Source organism: Cynocephalus volans, chromosome 1 (assembly GCF_027409185.1).
Source record: "Cynocephalus volans isolate mCynVol1 chromosome 1, mCynVol1.pri, whole genome shotgun sequence".
Taxonomy (NCBI): Eukaryota; Metazoa; Chordata; class Mammalia; order Dermoptera; family Cynocephalidae; genus Cynocephalus; species Cynocephalus volans.
The window spans coordinates 228,041,176-228,064,934 of NC_084460.1; the positions used below are offsets into that span (position 1 = coordinate 228,041,176).

The 23,759-nt window shown below is 34.8% G+C and overlaps 1 protein-coding gene and 1 non-coding gene across 5 annotated transcripts in view; one reads left to right on the forward strand and one right to left on the reverse strand.

Moving 5' to 3' along the window:
• Nucleotides 1-23,759, reverse strand: part of WDSUB1 (WD repeat, sterile alpha motif and U-box domain containing 1) — a 41,016-nt gene that overhangs the window by 15,893 nt on the left and 1,364 nt on the right. For 2 of the 4 annotated variants that reach the window (XM_063101015.1, XM_063101010.1), the window contains exons 2-9: nt 22,453-22,874; nt 20,608-20,792; nt 15,775-15,873; nt 12,541-12,634; nt 11,385-11,418; nt 9,639-9,679; nt 9,060-9,166; nt 8,158-8,337 (exon numbers count right to left, since the gene is read on the reverse strand). In XM_063101015.1, coding sequence (XP_062957085.1) covers nt 8,158-8,337; nt 9,060-9,166; nt 9,639-9,679; nt 11,385-11,418; nt 12,541-12,634; nt 15,775-15,873; nt 20,608-20,792; nt 22,453-22,850 — 1,138 coding nt within the window. In that variant the 5' untranslated portion in view covers nt 22,851-22,874. Of the gene's footprint in view, nt 1-8,157; nt 8,338-9,059; nt 9,167-9,638; nt 9,680-11,384; nt 11,419-12,540; nt 12,635-15,774; nt 15,874-20,607; nt 20,793-22,452; nt 22,875-23,759 lie in introns of those variants that run through there. The other 2 variants (XM_063101020.1, XM_063101028.1) reach the window with 2 other exon arrangements.
• Nucleotides 2,253-2,475, forward strand: LOC134365839 (small Cajal body-specific RNA 1). The gene has a single exon (XR_010022187.1). It is a non-coding gene; the product is annotated as a small Cajal body-specific RNA 1 (non-coding RNA).

Sequence of the window (23,759 nt, forward strand, 5' to 3'; positions counted from 1 at the left end):
CACCAACCAGCCATTCCCCTATCTCTCCCTCTCCTTGGGTGTCCCTATTCCCTGATACACCAATATTGAAATTTGGTCAATTAATAACCCTACAATGACCTCTATGTGTTCAAGTGAAAGGAAGAATCACACATCTCTCACTTTACATCAAAAGCTAGAAATGATTAAGCTTAGTAAGGAAGGCGTGTCAAAAGCCAAGACAGACCAAAAGCCAGGCCTCTTGTGCCAAACAGTTACACTGTGAACGCGAACGAAAAGTTCTTGAAGGAAATTAAGAGAGCTACTCCTGTGAACACATGAATAATAAGAAAGCAAAACAGCCATATTGCTTATATAAAGAAAGTTTTTGTAGTGTAGATAGACTAACAAACCAACCAAACATTCCCTTAAGCAAGAGCCTAATCCAGAGCAAGGCCCTAACTCCCTTCAATTCTGTGAAGGCTAAGAGGTGAGGAAGCTGCAGAAGAAAAGTCTGAAGCTAGCAGAGGTTGCTTCATGAAGTTTAAGAAAAGAAGCCATCTCCATCACACAAAAGTGCAAAGTGAAGCAGCAAGTGCTGACGTAGAAGCTGTAGCAAGTTACCCGGAAGAGCTAGCTAAAAATCACTGATGAAAGTAGCTACACTGAACAACAGATTTTCAGTATAGACAAAACAGCCTTCTTTTGGAAGATGCCATCTAAGACTTTCACAGCTAGAGAAGTTAATGCCTGGCTTCAAAGGACAAGCTGACTCTATTGTGAGGGGTTAATGCAGCTGGTGACTTTCGGTTGAAGCCATTCAAAAAATCCTAGGGCCCTTAAGAATTATACTAAATCTACTCTGCTTGTGCCCTATAAAATGGAACAACAAAGCCTGGATGACAGAACATCTGTTCACAGCATGGTTTGCTGAATATTTTAAGCCTACCGTTGAGACCTACTCCCCAGAAAAAAAGATTCCTTTCAAAATATTACTGCTGACTGACAATACACCTAGTCACCCAAGAACTCTGATGAAGATGTATAAGAGATTCATGTTGTCTTCATGCCTGCTAACACAACATCCATTACGCAGCCCATGGATTAAGGAGTAATTTTGACTTTCAAGTCTTAAAAAATATATTTTGTAAGGCAATAGCTGCCATAGATAGTAATTACTGATGGATCTGGGCAAAGTAAATTGAAAACCTTTGGGAAAGGATTCACTATTCTAGACACCATTAAGAACATTTGTGGAGCTGGCCAGTTAGCTGGTTAGAGCATGGTGTTGATAACACCAAGATCAAGGGTTTGGATACCTGTACCAGTCAGCCACCAAAATAATAATAATAATAATAACAACATTCATGATACATGCGAAGAGGTAAAAACATCCACGTTAACAGGAGTTTGGAAGAAGTTGATTCCAACCCAAATGTATGACTTTGAGGGGTTCAAGACTTCAGAGAAGGAAGAAACTGAAGATATGGTAGAAACAGCAGAACTAGAATAAGAAGTGGAGCCTGAAGATGTGACTGAATTGCTGCAATCACATAATAAAAGTTTAATGGATGGGCTTCTTGTTGATGAGCAAAGAAAGTGGTTTCTTGAGATGGAATCCACTTCTTGTGAAGATGATGTGAATACTGCTGAAATGACAAAGTATTTAGAATATTACATAAACTTAGTTGATAAGGCAACAGCAGGGTTTGAGAGGACTGACTCCAATTTTGAGAGAATTTCTACTGTGGGTAAAATGCTATCAAACAGCATCACAGTGAAGTCATTTTCTTTGAGCTACTGTTAAGTACATTTCGATGATGCCACACATTCTAGATTTAAGTGTATTTCTCTTGTGTGAAAGAAGCCCAGAGGTAGACAATTCAGGGTCAGTATGTAGGACTCCATGGCCTTCAGACAACAAATTCCATTTTTCAGCTCCACCATCCTAGTACATGGCTTTTTTTCCAAGGCTGCCCCATGACACCATCCAACAAATCTTGTTATAGGCAACTGTCACTGCATGACATCACCCGGCAGGCCCTAAGCCACCTAAGCAGCAGTGCCCCTAACATCCCATAGGTACATGACATAAAGATCCCAGTGAGGTGGGCCAGGACCCCCAGTGTTGGGTCCAGGGCCCTGATCCCAACCACTTGTGTGCTAAGTTTCTACAGAGCCTGACCCTCTCCTCCATAAACTTTTTGAAATACCCTCATATAATACTATACTTTTAAATGGTTTTCTATAACAAACATTTTTTGTTATTTCACTCATCATTAACAATAAACCTCTTGCACTTGATACTAATTGAGCTACCTATATATCCTAGCCTTGTGTCAGAGGCTTGTGATGTGTTGTGACAGCTGGGTTTTTTTTTTTAACTGAAACATATTGACTATATATACTTGTGGGGCACAAGTGGGGTTTAAGAAATGCAGTATTAAAACAAAAGCCATGAGTCTTTTAAACCCATTATGTAAAGACACACTCAAGGTATAACTCAAAGGCATAACAAGAAAAAACAAAAACAAAATCTTAAAATGGATATCCTATTTTCTGAGTTTTCCAGTTAAATAAGACTTTATTCTAACATATGGATAAACACTGTCTGGCTATTATGTTAATTAGAGCATGACATTAAGTCTCCAAACTTGGTTTTAATAAGGATCTAGTATCCAGAATACATGAATAACTTTTAATAAACAGACAAATAACTTTGGCAAAGAATCTGAATAAACATTTCTCCATTATGTTGAGATACTTTCCCTCTATACCTAACTTATAGAGGGTCTTTGTCATGAATGAGTGCTGAACTTTATCAAATGCTTTTTTTTTCAGCATCTATAGAGATGATCATATGGTCCTTGTGTTTGAGTTTATTAATATGGTGTAACACATTTATTGATTTGCGTATGTTGAACCAACCTTGCAACATAATTAAAGCCATATATGCCAAACCCACAGCCAATATCATCCTGAATGGGGAAAAGCTCAAAGCTTTTCCTTTAAGAACAGGAACTAGACAAGGATGCCCACTCTCACCACTCCTATTCAACATAGTGTTGGAAGTACTAGCCAGAGCAATCAGAGAAGAGAAGGAAATAAAGGGCATCCAGTTTGGAAAAGATGAAGTCAAACTGTCCCTGTTTGCAGATGACATGATCCTATATATCGAACAGCCTAAAACCTCTACAAAAAAACTGCTGGAATTGATAAATGATTTCAGCACAGTAGCAGGATACAAAATCAACACACAAAAATCAGTAGCATTTCTTTTCTCCAATAGTGAACATGCAGAAGGAGAAATCAAGAAAGCCTGCCCATTTACAATAGCCACCAAAAAAATAAAATACTTAGGAATTGAGTTAACCAAGGAGGTGAAAAATCTCTATAATGAGAACTACAAACCACTGCTGAGAGAAATTAGAGAGGATACAAGGAGATGGAAAGATATTCCATGCTCTTGGATTGGAAGAATCAACATAGTGAAAATGTCCATACTACCCAAAGTGATATACAAATTCAACGCAATCCCCATCAAAATTCCAAAGACATTTTTCTCAGAAATGGAAAAAACTATTCAGACATTTATATGGAACAATAAAAGACCACAAATAGCCAAAGCAATGCTGAGCAAAAAAAATAAAGCTAGAGACATAACACTACCTGAGTTTAAGCTATACTACAAAGCTATAATAACCAAAACAGTATGGTACTGGCATAAAAACAGACACACTGACCAATGGAATAGAATAGAGAATCCAGAAATTAACCCACACACTTACTGCCATCTGATCTTTGACAAAGGCACCAAGCCTATTCACTGGGGAAGGGACTGCCTCTTCAGCAAGTGGTGCTGGGATAACTGGATATCGATATGCAGGAGAATGAAACTAGATCCATACCTCTCACCGCATACTAAAATCAACTCAAAATGGATTAAGGATTTAAATATACACCCTGAGACAATAAAACTTCTTAAAGAAAACATAGGAGAAACACTTCAGGAAATAGGACTGGGCACAGACTTCATGAATACGACCCCAAAAGCACGGGCAACCAAAGGAAAAATAAACAAATGGGATTATATCAAACTAAAAAGCTTCTGCACAGCAAAAGAAACAATTAAAAGAGTTAAAAGACAACCAACAGAGTGGGAGAAAATATTTGCAAAATATACATCTGACAAAGGATTAATATCCAGAATATATAAGGAACTCAAACAACTTTACAAGAAGAAAACAAGCAACCCAATTAAAAAATGGGCAAAAGACCTAAGTAGGCATTTCTCTAAGGAAGATATACAAATGGCCAACAGACATATGAAAAAATGCTCAACATCACTCAGCATCCGGGAAATGCAAATCAAAACCACATTGAGATACCATCTAACCCCAGTTAGGATGGCTAAAATCCAAAAGACTATGAACGATAAATGCTGGCGAGGCTGCGGAGAAAAAGGAACTCTCATACATTGTTGGTGGGACTGCAAAATGGTGCAGCCTCTATGGAAAATGGTATGGAGGTTCCTTAAACAATTGCAAATAGATCTACCATACGACCCAGCCATCCCACTGTTGGGAATATACCCAGAGGAATGGAAATCATCAAGTCGAAGGTATACCTGTTCCCCAATGTTCATCGCAGCACTCTTTACAATAGCCAAGAGTTGGAACCAGCCCAAATGCCCATCATCAGATGAGTGGATACGGAAAATGTGGTACATCTACACAATGGAATACTACTCAGCTATAAAAACGAATGAAATACTGCCATTTGCAACAACATGGATGGACCTTGAGAGAATTATATTAAGTGAAACAAGTCAGGCACAGAAAGAGAAATACCACATGTTCTCACTTATTGGAGGGAGCTAAAAATTAATATATAAATTCACACACACACACACACACACACACACACAAACCGGGGGGGGGGGAAGAAGATATAACGACCACAATTATTTGAAGTTGATACGACAAGCAAACAGAAAGGACATTGTTGGGGGGGAAGGGGGGGAGGGAGAAGGGAGGGAGGTTTTGGTGATGGGGAGCAATAATCAGCTACAATGTATATCAACAAAATAAAATTAAAAAAAAAAAAAAAGAAAAAAAAAGAAATTCCAAAAAAAAAAAAAACATTTCTCCAAAGAAGATACATAAACAGCCAATAAGCACTTGAAAGATGCTCCATGTCATTAGGTAAATACAAAGTGAAAACCTCGATGAAATTCCACTTCACAATTACTAGCTACAATTGAGAAGACAGGTAATAACAAGTGTTGACAAGGATGTGAAAAAACTGGAACCCTTCTACATTGCTGGTGGGAATGTAAAATGGTATAGCTGCTTTTGAAAATAGTCTGGCAGTTCCTCCAAATGTTAAATGTAGAGTTATTTCACTCCTAATTATATACCCAGGAGAAATGAAAACATATTTACACAAAAACTTGTATATGAATGTTCACAGCAGCAGTATCAGTAATAGACAAAAAGTAGAAATCACCCAAATGTCCATCAGCTGGTGAATGGATAAACAAAATGTGGAATGGCCATACAATGGGAAATTATTCAGCCATAAAAAAGAATCAAGTACTGATACCTACAAGAACATGGATGAACTTTGAATACTTTGAAGAAAGTATTATATTAAATGAAAGAAGCCAGATACAAAAGAACAAAGACTGTACGATTCCATTTACAAGAAATGTCCAGAATAGGCAAATCCATGGAGTCAGAAAGTAGATTAGTGGTTTCTAGGAGCTAGGGAAAGAACAGAATGGAGAATAACTGCTAACCAATACAGGAATTCTTTTGGGGGGATGAAGATGTCCTGAAATTAGACAGTGGTGATGACTGCACAACTCTATGAATACATGAAAAATCATTGAATTGAACACTTCGAAAATGACTTTTACACTGAAAATTACAAAGCATTGTTGAAAGAAATTAAGAAGACCTGAATGAAATATCCTGTGTTTATGGACTGGAAGACTTAATATTGTTAAAATGGCAAGAATCTCCAAATTGATCTACAGATTTAATACGACTCCTATCAAAATAAGGTGGCTTTGCAGAAACTGACAAGTTGATCCTAAAATTCATACATAAATGCAAGGGACCCAGAATAGCCAGAACAATCCTGGAAAAACAACAACAAAGATGGAGGACACACAATTCCCAATTTCAAAACTCACTACAAAACTTCAACGATCAAGACAGTGTGATACCAGCATGAGGATGGACATATAGATCAATGAAACAGAATTGAGAGCCTAGAAATAAACCCTCACATTTATGATCAACTGATTTTCTACAACAGGTGCCAAAACAATTCAAAAGGAAAAGAATGGTCTTTTCAACATATGGTGATGGGATAAGTGGATATGCACATCTGAAAGAATTAAGTGAACCCCCACCTCACACCATATTAAAAGATTAAGTCAAAATGGATCACAGACCTAAATGGAAAAGCTAAAACTTTATGAGTCATAGAAGAAAACACAGGTGTAAATCTTCAAGACTAAGAATTAAGCAATGGCTTCTTAGATAGGACACCAATAGCACAAGCAACAGAAGGGGGAAAAAAACAGATAAACTGGACTTCATCAAAATGTAAAACTTTGTGTATCGAAAGATACTATCAAGAAAATATAAAGATAACCCACAGAATGGGAGAAAATATTTCCAAACCATATATCTGGTAAGTATCTAGTATCCAGAATAATAAACAACTTTTACAGCACAATGATAAAAAGACAAATAATCCAGCTTTTTAAATGGGCAAAGGATTTGAATTGATATTTCTCCAAAGAAGATACACAAACAGTTAAAAAGAACATGAAAAGATGCTCAACATCTGCTATCATCTGAATATGTCCTCCCAAAATTCATATGTTGAAACCTAATCACCAATGTGATGATGTTAGGAGGTGGGGCCTTTGGGAGGTGATTAGGTCATGAGGGTAAAGCACTCATGAATGGTATTAGTGCCCTTGTAAAAGAGACCCTGGAGAGCTAGCTTGCCTCTTCTACCACATAGGGGTAAGGTGCCATCTATGAACCAGGAACAGGTCCTCACTAGACACCAGCTTTTCCAGTGCCTGGATCTTGGAATTCCCAGCCTTCAGAACTGTGAGAAATAAATTTCAGTTGTTTATAAGCCACCCAGTTTATGGTATTTTGTCATAGCAGCCCCAATGGGCCAAGACATCATTAGTCATCAAGGAAACGCACATCAAAATATCAACGAGAAACCATATCACAACCACTAGGATGGCTATAATCAAAAAAGCAAACAGGTTTTGGTGAGGATGTAGAGAAACTGAAACCCTCATAGACTGATGGTAGGATTGTAAAATACCACAGCTGCTTTGGAAAACAGTCTGGCAGTTCCTCAAATGTTAAGCACAGAGTTACTATATGACCCATTAATTCTACTCCTAATTGTATATCCAAGAAAATGGAAAACGAATGCCCAAGCAAAAACTTGCACATGAATGTTTATAGAAGCTTTATTCATAATACCTAAAAAAAATGGAAATAACCCAAATTTCATCAACTGATAAATGTATAAGCAAAAAGTGATAAATTCATACAATGGAAAATTAGTCATAAAAACAAATAAAGGACTGATACATGCTGCAACATGGATGAACCCTGAAAACATGCTAAGTGAAACAGACCAGACACAAAAGGCCACATACTGTATGATTCCACTTCCATGAAATGTCAAGAATAGGCAAATATGTGGAGGCAAAAAGTATATTAAAGATTCCAAGGGCTGGGGAAAAAGGAGAGTAGGAAGTGACTGCTCATGGGTACGGGTTTCTTTTTGGGATGATGAAAATGTTCTGAAATTAAATAGTGGTATGGTTGCACAACTCTGAATATGCTAAAAATTACTGTATTGTACATTTAAGGGTGAATTTTATGGTACATGAATTATATCTCAATTTTTAAAATACGTAAGTTTTTAAAATTACAATGTGGTGTAGGTTTAGTTACCCAAAGAAATGTTATCTAACATTTTCTTTTCCCTAACCTAATAAAAATATACTCTTCTTCTATAAAAAGACAGATACCAGAATAATCACTATGCTAAAAAACATTAAGAAACCATTAATGCAACTAAAACCAACCCCAGAATAAATTATTAAAGTCATTTTTAAGACTGCCTATTTTTCATTAATCTTACCAATTTTCAAATCATTGGCCAGACTTTCTTTTGTAAGATTCAACAGTTCTTTTCCATCAATGTTATTCATCTTGAAAATATCAACGAGGTCTTTTAAACCTTGTGCACAAAGCCATGTTGAGACATCCTCCTCTGACCAATCTTCAGTAAATTGCTTCAGCTGATCTTCCATGCTCCTTGCTTAAAACACACAGACACACACGAAATAACAAACAAAAAAACCTGCCTTTATAGACATTCTCACTGGGAACTACAAAGTAAATGAAATTTCCTTATATCTTTGTTTTACTAATTCAATTCCCTTTTAAGAATTTTAAAAAATCAAATATCACTATGTATAATTAAGTCATTTAATATTATATAGTTAATACAACATTAACTTTTTTGGACTTTTTTCTTTTTCACTCCAGAAAAGCAATTTTCTTTATTACATAAAATTCATACCAGCAAAGATGTTCTATTTGCTCTATAATCTGTAAATCAGCACCAGTATCTGGTTAATTCTTACAGTAATAAATATGAAACTCCCAAATTATATGCCAGTGTTGCTTGATGAGGCCAAAAATAAAACGAACAAAATATAATTATAATTTCTATTGTCCTCAGGCCATATTTATCTGAAAAATCAGTATGGAGTAGAAATAAACAGCTTACAAAACCATGGGAGGTGTGATATACATGACTATGCACCCACCTCAAAGCATTTATCAACAGTTTTTTTTTAACATAAGTCAACTATTTTAACACTGGCTTCTGTAAAACTATTTTAAAAGTATATTAAATTTGGATGTATACTTTATATTGAGAGAAGCAATGTAAATAACTTCTCAAAAGACTTACTGAATTTCTGATTTTAACGGTTAATGGAGTCAAGCTGGTTTAAAGATGATGTCCTTACTAACCTTGGCAAAGTGTTTCCAGGTCAAATTGCCAGATGTTCACTGTTTTGTCCATTGATCCAGTAGCAAGTAAAAGGATACTGGGTGCAAAGGCACAAGTTGTGACATACCTAATTAATAAATACAACTATTATGTATTGCTGTGAATTGATGTCCCCCCAACTCAGTCCCCACTGTGACGGTGTAAAGAGGGTAGGAAATCCTATTATGATAATTGAAAGGAGGAGCCCTGAAGAGGTGATTAGATCATAGGACCATGCCGTAGTGAATGGATTAATAATGGTGGTCAGGGGCATAGTTCTGGGGGCTTTAAAAAGAAAGCATGTGAGTCTCTGTCTGCTCCACCATTCTCACCATGTGAGACCCCTGGGTCACTGTTGCCACCACCAAGACCCTCACCAGATGTGTTCCCTGGACTCTGTTGGACTTCCCAGCCTCTGAAACTGTAAGCAATAAATTTTGTTTTCTTTATAAATTACCCAGTTCCAAGCATTTTGTTATAAGCAACAGAAACAAACTAATACATGTACCTTCTGACTAATTTTTTAATTATATCAATACAAAGAGAGGTTAATTTCAGACCTGGTGTGTTGAGTCAACGTGTGAAGTATATTCTCAGTATTCTGAAAAACAAAAACAGCTTTATACTTAGGCAAAAGGGAAGTTACTGATAAAGACTCACCTGATGTAAATGGTTTATATGCTACATGTATTCTAATAGTTATTACTAATAACCAATGTAAATTGAAACTTTACTCAATGAATAATAGAGACTGGCATCTATAAATAATAGTATGGTCAGGTTTTTACTTCACTTCTTCTCAATTATTAGCATTGTTGTCTACTATCTATCTTCTTAGAATTTTTAGTATAGTAGATCCCTGGCATTTGCTGATTTGTTTTAACTAATAGTAACCTAAACTTCTATTATATGAAATAATTTGAATTTTTACTATGGCATTTGACTTGTAAACACTGCAGGACCAGTGGGTAGAAACTGTTCACTGTGTAGACTGAATGTCCCCCCAAATTCACTGAAGTTTAACCCCCACTGTAATTGTTGAGGATGGGAAATCCCATTATGGTAAGTGAAAGGTGAGACCTTGAAGAGGTGACCAGATTGTGAGTACCATGCCTAGTGAATGGATTGATCCATTCACTGAGCTATAAGTTGGTTTAATAGTGGCCATGGGCGTGGTTCTGATGGCTTTAAAAGGAGAGCACATGACAAGCTCGCTCTCTCTCTACTCACAATGTGATACCCTCTGTCACTGAAGTCACCACCAAAGAAGGTCCTCACCAGATGTGTTCCCTGGACTTTCGACTTCCCAGCCTCTGAAACTGTAAGCAATAAATATTGTTTCTTTACAAATTACCCAGTTTCAGGTATTTCTGTTATAAGCTATAGAAATAGACTAATACAGTCACTTAGATTTTGAGTACACTTAGGTGGCCATCCAACATCTAGGTGTATTTAACTGGAACTCACACATATTTTACAGAGAAAACGTAATGCTATGATTATTTTTGTGGATGTACAATCTCATGAGAAGTTCGTGAGAAATATTAAGGATATACTTCACCTTGCTTGAGTATTCTTTCCCATTTCCTGCCAGAACTCTCAATGACTTAACTTCTGTGTAGAGGACAAGTTTAGATCACCTGCTTGACCCACTACACTTTGATGATTTACATCTCCATTTTTTTGCTGGCATAGCTACAGTCTGAACTCAATCATTACAAGGCTCAAACCAACACTAATTTCTCTTAGAGAATACTTTCATCAACTACATCATTGTTATGTGTAAAACATTCACTTTTCTTTATACTCATGCAACTGAGACTTTACTCACATGGAACTGCCAAAAATTCCCTTTTTCCAAGTCCATGACGACCTACTCTTTCTTACGCTAGTCTCTAAATCAAGCCAGGACTCTAAGAATGATAGGCCCCACTCTCAGTAATACTCTCCAAAAACCCTGGGGTAAACATTCATTCTTTGTTGTTATAGAAGCCTGGTATAAAAGTTTAATAATTGACAGAAAGTAATTTTTTAGATATTGGTGCTCTTTAAATCTGTATTTTCTATGATCAGATTTAAAATCTGTCCATATTAAAATAATTATTGAAATATTTAAGGGCTTGTACCAGAACCAACACCTTACCTGCATAACTATTTTAGCATTTGTGAAAATGTATATGTTATATTTTGGGGCCTACTAAACAAAAAGCATACATACTTTTTCTATAGAGCTTAACTAAACTTAAGTTTGGTAGTCTAATAAACATAATTTACATGGATCACACAGAAGATTTTGAGATACTTACAATATCATATACTATGACAGATTTATCCACTGATCTTTAAAAGAAAAAGAAAATTATGGGTGAAAAGTTCTGTAAAAACAAAATATAGCATTTATGTAATTAGTATTTTTAAAGCATTTTAGTAACTTTTTTAGGAAAGGCTGAAATCTGACATACAAACATTTAGCATGCAGTCTCTTTTTGTTCATATGTATGAACTCTTATTCAAAAAATGATATGTTATATATATAATTTAACAGAAAATTATACACGTCATTAAAACAACAGCATATGCTATTTACACTATGTAGCCATAAAGAGAACAAGCACCTATGACACATACATAAAACATAATTCCACATCAAGTTAGTAACTCAAATGGAAAAACCATTACAAAAAAAAAAAAAACTATTACTACTCAGCTTTGCTTCAGATAGTATTGCTTTTTACCATGCATATGGCTGTGCCTTAATTACTAATCTATATATACCTGTTTTGATTGTGACCCATTTTTGAAAGTTATAATTCTAAACTTGATGTTGACTACATGGTTCCTTTTAGTGGTATAAAAATGAAAAGCAACCATCTGGGTTTATTCTAGCAGGGAAAAGATCATCATACAAAGAAAACTAAAATATTATAACAAAGCACATAATTAAAAACAACAGATAAATATGCTTCTATCTGGTATTCCTCCCTCTTGGAAATAGTCTTTATGCCACCATGACATATGTTGCAAGGTGAGAAAACATCTGCAAATATAAGTGTTACTACACTCTGTATAACATTAACATTTGTATTTATTATTAAAAAGTAGCTGATTATAGTTTGACCACAGGAGTCACACCTATTAGAAGGCTTACAATTTCTGTTCAGTAGGCCATCCAATGATGAGTATTGGCTACAGAATCTCTGTCACAAGTTCAAAATAGAAATTATACTTTAAAACTTCAAACATTAAATCAAAGACAAGATGAGAAGCATATAATGCATTCTTGATGTCAAAAATCAGTTATAGCTTTAAATATTAAATTTGAGCTAAAACACGAGAAATTTTATTAGCAGCTAACATTACTTGAGTATGCATATGCTATTCTTTTATGTTTTACATACTTTTCTGTATGTCTGTTCTATTTCATATCAAAATAGTTTCAGAATATTAAACTAAATAGCTTACCCTGAGACCAGCATCCGCCCATCATGGGAAAAAGCACAAGCCAGAACAGGAGCACAGTGCCCACTCAGTGTACTTTTATATTTTAACTCAAAACCTACAAATAACAAGATGAAAAAAAATCAGCAAGCTGACCATGCTTAGAATTTATTTTTAAGGTATCACTAGTTCACTTATTTATTCAATAATCTTTGAGTGTCTAAAGGACACAAATATTTTAAATCTTCATGCAACTCAGGTATCTATACATATAACCAAATAATTACGTGAGATTAAGTTGTTTCTAAAGTTCAGTAATAAATTTCTTTAAAAAAATAATGTGCTCAGCAAAGGCCAGGAGTAATTTTATGACTACCAAATTATTTTTAAACATTTAATCTATACCAGAAATTTTGATCCCTGTACTAGACAGCCACCAAAAAAATAAAATATACCACAAATAATTTAGTGTCTCATAAAAACATAATACGCCAATTGCCCAAAAGACTAAAAAATCAAATGCTTATTTTTTTTAAATCTAATATTAAGAAAGTATTTTCCGGGCTAGCCAATGAGCTCAGTTAGTTAGAGTGTGGTGCTGATAACACCAAGGTCCAGGGTTTGATCCCTGTATCAGTCAGTTGCCAAAAAAACACAAAGCAAAAATAATAAATAAATATTTTCTTAGGTTCACAGAGACAGAAAAAAAAATTTTTTTAAGTTTTAATATTTTCTCATTCTCTAAATAAAATAATCAATTTTGATTTACACATCTTATTATTCTCATGTATCTTTATAACACCCATACAAAGTATGATAACACTAAATCCTTTCTATACTTTCTAGAATTACTAAAAATAAATATCACAACTACTTTAAAGGTAAACAGAGGGAATTCAATATATTTTGGTGACAACCTGTAAGAATAATTATTAAGAAGTTGGCCTGGGGGTGGGGAGGAATAAACAAGTAAAATCTATAGCTATGTCAGACAAAATAAAACTTTTTTCGAAGTGTTAATGGCTCCTAATGAAGACAGCAAGCATTTTAACTAAACAATGGGTCATGAGAGCAGGTAAAAGTTTCAAGCTCAAAATAGGGGGAAAAAATTTTTTTCTTAATCTGGGGAGCAGATATGAGCATGATAAAGGCACTTTAATTTTTAATTTTAAGTGCTAGAAATACAATGATGAACTTCAAAAGGCTTTCATTCTAACTGGGAACTCACAAACCCATAAGTAGGCACAATAAATCAAATGAAGCAAAAATATTAAGCTGCAAACCAGTGAAGACTGTAAAACTTGCAATATGACCATAGAAATAGGTCATATTCTCAAAAATAAGAACCATATATCTGTCCATTCCTCCTCACAAATAAGGCATTACAACAAGGTTCAAATGATGATAAATGCTTTCCGAAAAAACTTTAACTGCATGTTTATAAGCTGTTATATACAAGTATGTTTTTAAAAAGAGTCTGTAAAAATATTTTCCAGACAATGTATGAAAGGCTTTACTTTTGAACGATTATTAAAAATATATTGTATTTAGAACATCCGCACATGACTACATTTATAATTTCTTATCAGAATTTTATTTCTGGTAAAAGAAGGAACTAGAAGGAAGAGGAGGGATAGACCACAGAAGTCAAGGAGCTCATTCTCACCAGCATGTCATACATTAAAAGGGTTACTAAATGTAACCAAATAGGCAAGAAATAACTAAATTTCCACTAAAAAAGGAATGTATTTCCTAACAGGCTCTCTTCTATGCACTTGTATAATTATGAACAATGAAAGTGTAGTTTGTGATTTAACTGAAGTTTATTAGGTAACAAGTAATATTTTGAGGCATCTGAATCAATATAGCCAACTGGCCACAAATTTCTGTCCTCATTAAAATGATGATGAAGGAATTAATAAAGATATAAATGTACATTGATGAAAAGAATGGTTAGGGGGAACATCAGTGAACCAGAAATTGAGACCAATTTTGAGAAGACAGAAAGCAGACTAATTGATGAGGCAGTATAGAGGAATGACAACCCAGAGTGCAAAGGGAGGGGGCTACAGTCAAGAAGAAAGTTATACTACTCTAGAAAACCCCCAAGACTTAGGACTATCAACCGTCAGGGAAAAGCAGAAATCAGAACAACACATACATGAAAATAAAAAATTAACTGAAAGTTCTGAATATGTAATATTCAATGTCTACCTCCAATGCCTCAGTGAACCCACCTGTGGCACAAAAGCCAGGTGCTTATCCCTAAGCAAAAGAGTTCTAAGGAAAATAATGACTGCCTGGGTACCTGGGTAGCTTCTAGGGCCACACAGACATCCACTCTCTAAGCCCCAATGCCTGCCCCATAAGGGTCAATTACCCACCTCCTCATCCTAAAGGGAAGCCAGCAACAACAAACCACCCACATGCACACAGCTTATAAACATCTTATTACTGTCTAATTCTTAAATGAGAAAAGAATAGTAAGGATCACCAGACATTTGAAGAAAGTAACAATATGAAAGAGAAAGATCAGGGTAAGCAAAAAAAAACAAACAAACAAACAAAAAAAAAAACCCAAGAGCAAATAAAAATGATCAGGAAACAAGGGAACTTAAAAACAAAACAAAACACTCCAAATTGGTATCCTGGGAGTTTTGAGAAGATCTTATACTCATAAAAGGAGCACATGATGATAAAGAAACAAAGAAGATGAGATTTTAGAAACTGAAAATAAAATTGAGATTAAAAAATTCAAAAGTAGGTTGAAAGAAAAAACTGAAGAATTTCTCCATAAAGTTAAAAAAAAAAAAAAAGATAAATGAGAGGAAAAAAATAGTATCAGTTCAGGAGGTCCAAAACTCAATGGGAGTTTAAACAATATTTACAAAACATGTGAAAACCACCAAAAGAGTAGAAAAGAAAACAAGTGCAAAATGGTTGCCTCTGGTGAGCAGGAATACATGCAGTAGAGGTAGAGGTGAGGTCATAATCAGTGATGAGCACTGATTTTTATTTTATTTTTGGCAGTTTGTCAGCATGGGGATCTGAACCCTTGACCTTGGTGTTACAAGCACCATGCTCTCCCAAGTGGCATGGATTTTTAAATCATATATATGTATTACTTTGATTAAAAGTTTCTTAAAATGTATTTTTACAATCACTTTTAGATATCCATAATACCTTAAGTGAAAAGATTAAACAGAAATTTTCTCCAGATCACAAATAATTTTGGAGAAGTACTAGTTGTATACATACCTAAGATATGGGTAAAAGAGACAACCCAAATTTTGACTTGGCAATCCTGACCACATGTTGCCAATCGAAAAAACTGAAGGCCTTGTCCTCCATCTAAAACTGTAAATTTGTTAAAAGAAAAAATAAGAATTGATAAAACATTTAAACCAAAAAAATTTCTATTTCTTATATTGAGATCTATTCTATTCATTTAAACCATATTCACAAGCAATATTAGTTAACTTACATCCCTTAACAAAAATATCAGTTAAATAATTTCTTTTACACAAGGTACTATACATAGGATTACAACTTTAGTCCTGAAACTGCTACAGTAAAACGCCTTTTATTTACCTTCCACTAAGAATATAACTCAAGGCTGCAAGGCCAATATTGAACCACTAAATAGGACATTTTCCAACTCAATTTTAGCATCTATAAGGTTAGCATTGACATGAAAAATTATGAAGAAAAGTCAGTTATGATAAGACTGTTAAATGCTTTAATCATTCTCAACTTTTTTAGGATATATCAATTTCTTAAAAGCCTGGTCTATAATTCACATGTAATAATGGGATTTTTTTTCCCCATTTTATTTAGACAAAGGCTGGAATTATATAAATCTGAAATAATATCAATCCAGCCCACTTAGTGGAAAATATTATACAATTTGGAGAAAGTAATCAGTTCAAAGGTGTCACAAAAAAGCCACTAATTTATGCTTGATTTCAGTGTATCATTTATCTGCTAGACTAAGTTCCCAAATGCTTATGAGTAAAACAGATATTGATAAACTCAATTTTACACACATTCCACCTAATATCATAGATGCAGTTTCATCAAAGGAAGTTTCGGCACTCATATGCAGTAAAGCACAATTAAGAAACCTAATATCCATCTTAAGATTGCCCTCTGGTTTTACAAACATTCAGTATATGGTATTTAATTTACATATCCGGATATGTAAAGGAAATTTCTTCTATGGACTCCGTCTCATCCCAAGTACAAATACAAGTACTTTATTAACATACAACAAATTAACTTCCATTTCACTGAAAGTTTTTCTAACTCAATAATGAGATTTCCGCAATTCAACAGCATTTTTGTTTTTTTTATAGCACAGTTTCAAAGTGTATCCTTTCTCAGAGAGATACTGATGGATGAAAGCAATTTCTGATAATCATTAAATCTTTTTAAGGCAAAACATTTTACTCAATAAATGGCCGATAGTAAAATATTAAGTATGAGATCTGATTAGAAGAACTGTTTTTTTCACTTTTTGACTAAATAGATCCTTTGAAGTCTTAAGTTCATTTTGAACTTTAAGAGTGAGAATTCAAGAGAAACACCACATGTCCTCACTCATAAGTGGGAGCTAAAAATAATTAATTAAAAAAGAAACAAAGGGCCGACCCCGTGGCGCACTCTGGAGAGTGCAGCACTGGGAGCGCAGCAATGCTCCCGCCGCGGGTTCGGATCTTATAGGATCCTATATAAGGATGGCCGGTGCGCTCACTAGCTGAGCGCGGTGCGGCCGGTCACAAAAATGACAAAAAAAAAAAAAAAAGAAAGAAAGAAAGAAAGATACCTCACAATAATATGTTGAATTTTCAAAGGGAGACAACAGAACTGAGGTTACCAGAGGTGGGAAAGTGGGGGAAGGTGGGAGAGGGTCAGTGAGAAATTGGTAAAGGGCAACAAAAAATGATTACATGGTGTAATGTTGAATATACTAATTATCCTGATTTGAGCATCACTTATTGCACACAGGTATTGATATTCAAAGGTACCCCACAAATATGTACAATCGTCTCAATAATAAAATTAATTAATTTTAAAAAGAGAATTAAGCTAGGACACTGGAAAATTATGGAGCTTAAAATGTGCTTATGCTCAGTATCTAAATATATTTTCTTCAGGAAAAATGTTTAAATTGTAATAATAACCCAAGCTTTCTTCATCATTTAAAAACTAGGGAGAATTGATCATTTATCCTTGGGTGCAAATGAGCTCATTTCTCTTTATTTGAGGAAAATGTCACAAGTCAATGTCATAAGTATTTGTAGATATTAACAAATATCAAATTAAATGATAACGAATTAAAATTATATACATTGTCTTTTAAGTAAATACAGTAGTTCCCACAAATTCCCATCATAATCACTTTTAAAGTATTATCAATTTGCTTCAGAGAATTCACACATAAGGTTAACATCTGTTTCAAAAGAAGCACTAAAGAAGGGACACAGATTAATACTCATACTGAGAGAAATGTATACTTTGAAATACGCTCTGAAGGCAGGGTAGGGATGTGGGTTATTACCTACTTCAGAATCTTACCTAGAATTCTCTGCATGGGTTAAAGAACCTTTTCTGACCCCATAAGCTGCCGATCTCTCTAAAGTAAGGACAGAGAAGCCCTTAGTTTTACTCTGATATTAACTAATATAATAATAAAATAATATAACTAATATAATAATAACTAATAATATACCTAACATTTTCATTGAAAATCTATTTCCAAATCATTTGGAACCAAAAAAGAAATCTAAATCTCCCCTCATTTATATAATTGAAATATTCGCTAAATACCTAACAAGATGTGGAGAAGCTGCCACACAAATGGAAGAAATGGTTCTTGTCTCTACAAGCTATTCTTGGAATAAAACAGCACACGACATACTAAAAGAATAAACTGAAGCAACCAGGCGCCACGCTGCTGCCGCCACCACAGGACCCACCCAGGATCCTGAGGCAGGAGCCAGAGGGCATCGAACCCGCCCAGCGCCATGCCACTGCACCTGGTAAGAAACACACCAAAAACACCACTTCCATGAGGGCGGCCCACCACAGCCATGGCAATAGCCAAGGCTGCCACAAAAGCAGCTAGATGCCACAGTAGAGGCCACAGCCGCTGAGCAGGTGGCCCACCAGCTACTCACTGCACTGACACAAGAAGAGCCACCAGAGGAGACAAAAAAAAAAAAAAAGAAAACAAAAAGGACATTTCTCTCCATAAAGCACATTCCAGAGTAAAAGAAGGAGCATCTGCTCTATGATAATAGCGGGGGACCCAAACACCCCTCTGTCAGCACTGGACAGATTATCTAGATAACAAATCAACAGAGAAATAGTCAATCTTTCAGAAGTAAAGAACAAATCTATGGTTATTAGAGGTGGGAGAGAGGATTGGGGAGAGATTAGGAAAGGGGCATAAAGAATAAGTGCGATTTGCAATAATGAATATGCTAATAATATTGATTCAATCAACCTACATTGTACAGACAATGGTAGTCAATGTTGTACCCCAAAAATATGTATAATCAATTATGCTTCATTAAAAATAAAAATAAATAAATAAAATAAATTGCCTTAAATTAAGTAGGTAGTTTAATATAAGAATGGGTTCATAAAAAGGAAATCTATTGATTTGCTACATGATGTTAAAAAAATTTTTTTCAGCAAATGACTAAAAGGAATCTTACTCACTAATCTACATTGCAAGGCCTACCCTTTACCAGGCACTGTAAAGAAACATACCCAGGCCCTCCCAGGGGGAGCTTACAATCTAATAGGAAAAACACCATTAAACATAATACATATTAATAAGTATATGATTAAAAATTGTGATACTTCTGTGAGTACTGTAAAAGAAAAATAAAGTATGCAAATAAAAGATTATATCAAAATGAGAGATTTAGCACAGAGGGTACGAGCAAGAGAGGCTCATCTAAAGAGATTTTTTTAGCTAAAACCTAAAGGATGACTATAGAGTGAACCAGATGAAGGGTCTCCATGTAAACTCTTGGAAAAATCTTAGAAACACTGAGGGAACGAAAGAAAACGAGTGTGGCAAGAGAATGCACGAGGCCAAGAGTGATTTGAGATAATGGGGTAACAGAACAGGCAAGGTACTAACTGGCTTTGCTTTTCAGATTTTGGATTTTATCTTAATCATATTTTAAGAAGCCTGACTGATGGGTCTGAAATAGGGAAGTGCCAAAACCACCCTGTCTACTGTCCGCACCAGTGCTGTCCAATAAGGTAGAGACTAGCCATACATGGCTACTGACACTTGAAATAGAGCTGGTCCAAATTGAAATACGCTATAATATTACACACAGGATTTCAAAGACTTAGAACAAAAAAAGAGAAAATACCTTAATAATTTCAATTAATTATCAATTATTAAAATAACATACATTGGGTAAAAATGTGTTATGAAAATTAATTTCATCTACTACTAGAAAATATTTTATTTACCTATGTGGCTTGCATTATATCGCTACAGATAGGACTGGCCTGCTGAGAAGATTGGAGAAGGCAAAAGCAGAATTTCTATCCTAACAAAATGAAAATAAAAAAAGAAAACTTTCCAATTCACTGTACCTATTTAAAACCAAGAGTCTATATTCAGGAGTTTTTGTTTCGTTTTTTGTTTGTTATTTTTTAAACTAATTGTGTACATCTTATTTTATTGAGTTAGCTTTTGGAAGATTACATTAGTAAATGAAAAATGTAGCTTCTGTTTCTAATATTTTAATTCCACATTTCTATTTAGATATCAATATAGTGTATTAAAAAAAAACACAATAAAACCACTATGGTTAAGTCCTCCAAGTTGCCATAATCAATTGTACCAAGTTGAGTCATCCCCTACATATGCCAAAGAAGGTGATTTTTCCATATTTCTTCATGATTTAATTTTGATCAAAAAAAGATAAAGAACAATTCCTTAAAAGGAATGAATTAAGAGAGCTCCTCACTTTACTAACGAAATGAATAAAAGAACAAAAAGTCATATACACATTACATATGAGAATTTCTAGTGATTAAAACAGTAAAATAACTAACCAGACACTGGCTGTGAAGAAAAATCGCAGCAGGTAATTCCAAGATCATGTGCTTTTTCACTATGCAGACACCTCATTTTATCATCCCACACTGTTAAATCTCCACATGAGGAGCCAGTGACAAAGAGGTTTCCGTTAGGAAAAAATGCACAGGCCACCAAGGAGCCATCCTTAACACTACCACATCTGAAATAAAAGCAAAAAAAGGGGGGTTTCATTTCAGAGCATGTTTTACTTTATATTACAATCTCTAACAGCAGCTTGCTATAGTAAAGAGGATAAATGGCTATCACAGAACTAGAAATGGCAATTGATGCATATAAAAATATCATATACATGCCATAAACTGTGATATGCTTTCTAAAACTAAAGGAGGATTTAACCATCTTAACTAATTAGTTCAAGCCTAAATTATAGGGATCCAAACCAAAGTCCACATTATCTTTGTATATTTTCATGTGGCAAGTCAGTATAAACACATTAAAAACTACAAAACTTAATAAAAGAAAGAAATGACAACCAACAATATCAATTATAGCTATATATTTAAACACAAAGAGAATATGAAACTATTTTTATTGAAAAACATATTATTGGGTTCAAAAATACTTTCAACTTCTATATTAAAATCACCCAGAAGCAACAGTAAGGCCTTTCACCTCATCTTCAAATATAAATTCTAATGAAAAGAAAGTGCTGTGAATAAGTTAGAATTATCTTGGGAAGATAGGGAAGGACTACACAGACAATATTATTTTCTCAATTAGGAAAAATAAACTGGTAAGAACCAACAATTAGTGCAGTGTCCCATCCAGCACTGTATCCATTTTTACAACAGTAATTACACACATTAGGGATATGATGCTATACAGGTAGAAGCCATCATCTGATAAGTGATAAAGAAGATTCCTTAGCTGAGTTATTTCATTTATGGAAAATAAAGACATTTTATTCTTTCTGTGTTTTCACTTTAAACTGTTTATTAACAACACTTAAAACACATCACCTTCTTCAGCCCAGAGACCTACGCTTAAATGAGCAACAGCTATTGACCAGCTGGCATTTGTGCTCTGAATGATGCTGGGAGGCAAGAGGTGGAGGTAAATCAGGCTTTCTTAATTGGTAACATTTACAAGTTCATGGTTAATTTATTTAATGTCACTGAACTGTCCACTTAAAAATGGTTAAAATGGTAAATTTTAGGTCATGTATATTTTACCACAATATAAATAAAGTTTGTGGTTTTAATGTGGTTAAGTTGCAACATAACATTACCCGTTGTAAATTAATTGATGTATTTTTTTCCCAAAAGAGTTTTTCAGATGTGTTTTTAAAGAAATGATAAATAACACCACCACTCTAGTCACAACGTTCTTTCTTCTGGGCTTGATCATTTGCCAGGCAAGAATCCCTGACTAGGATAGGGATTCTTGCCCACCGTATCTCTTCAGTGAGACTTACCTACCGTTACTTTATTATTGAGAACACTTGGGCAAAGCCTAAAATTACTGAACCTTATTCAAAAGGCTGTTTTCTGTGCCTAACTCTTAAAGTAAAAATCCATAGAAGTCTAACAAGATTAACACTTATTTTAAAAAAGGAAAGATTGGAAACTTAAAACTCAGAGAGCCAAGCAATCTACTATAAAAATCTTACAAATCTTAAAAAACATGTTTTGTTTTTTTTTTAACCTTCACAAGACAGGTCAAAATATTTTTCCTTAAGCTGTCTGAAAACTATCTGCTTCCTAAGGTCATAAAAATATTTTACTTTCTGCTTTCTTTTCTTTTCTTTTTTTGGTACATCTGAATAAGATTAAAGACAAGAAAGATTTAAATATTCATACCTATATAACTTGTATGACTGCGCATTCCACAAAACAACAGTTCCATCAGCTGCCCCTGATGCCAAACAAGTGGAGTCTGGGGAAAACTGGCAAACCCTCACAGGACTACCACTGGGCTGTTCCATCACGGCCAAAGTCTGTCCATTTAGCGTATTCCATAGGACAGTGGTACCATCTGTTGAACACGAAGCCAAAATATGTCCTGAAGGGGAGAAACAGCAGCAGTGGACAGCATAGGTGTGAAACTTCAATGGAGAGTGTGGCAGTTCAGTAAAGTCACTTAAGGAATATAGTCGAATTGTTTTGTCCAAAGAGCAAGTAGCCAAGAGGGAAGAGGAGAAGGCGCAGCAGTTGACATCATCACCATGATCAGCTAATGTGTGAATTAGTTTCACCATGTTCTTTATTTGAAGCAATACAGCCTGCAATTTTTAAATAAAGGTTATTTCATCACAGGAATAAGATGAATCTAACTCAAATTCATATAAAAAGGCCAAAATCAATTTAAGAATCTGCTCAATGAAAGCACCTACATTAATATATTTAAAGGACAATCTATGACCTGAGATAAAGATAATTTAGAGAGACATAAAGCATTTATGATCATAGCCATCATTGCCGTACAATAAAGTTCCACAACTCCTGAAAAAGAACCTTGTCAGATAACTTGAAACTGATGTGATGTTGAACTTTCAACATCTCGGCTATTTATTTCACCTTTGAAACCCTTCCCATAACTGCCTCATTCCAGATCTGCTAATGTCTATTCAAAAAGATTTTTCACTGTTGTAACCAACTGTCTCAGCTGCTCCTTCCACAGGGTGGAGCCAAGGCCACTTGCTCTGCCTTTAAGATGCAACTGTAGGATTCACTCATAAAAAACTAACAAAATTTAAGTGGCAGTGCTGAAAGCTATCTTGTCATGGTTTGTCATCTTGTCTGATAACGAATAAAATGGTAAGAAAGATTTGAGGCAAGGAACTAACTCTGAATAAAAAAACAGAGAAGAAAACCAAGGAGAAAGAGTAGCAAAAAAATGAACTTAGCCAGACTGCACTCAAGAACAATCATACAAATTTAGAATAAAATCCAAACTCCTCACTACGCAAACAAAATCCTATATGATCTGACACGCTTGCTTACTTCTAAGACCTCAACTTGCCACTCTCCCTCACTTCTTTCCAGTCTCCCTAGCCAAACTCATTCTGATCTTGGATCTTCATAAAGCGGTTTTCTTGAGCTGATGCTCTTCCCTCTGCTCTCAGGATCCTATTTCTAATTCAGAGCTCAATGCAGTGTCCCTACTC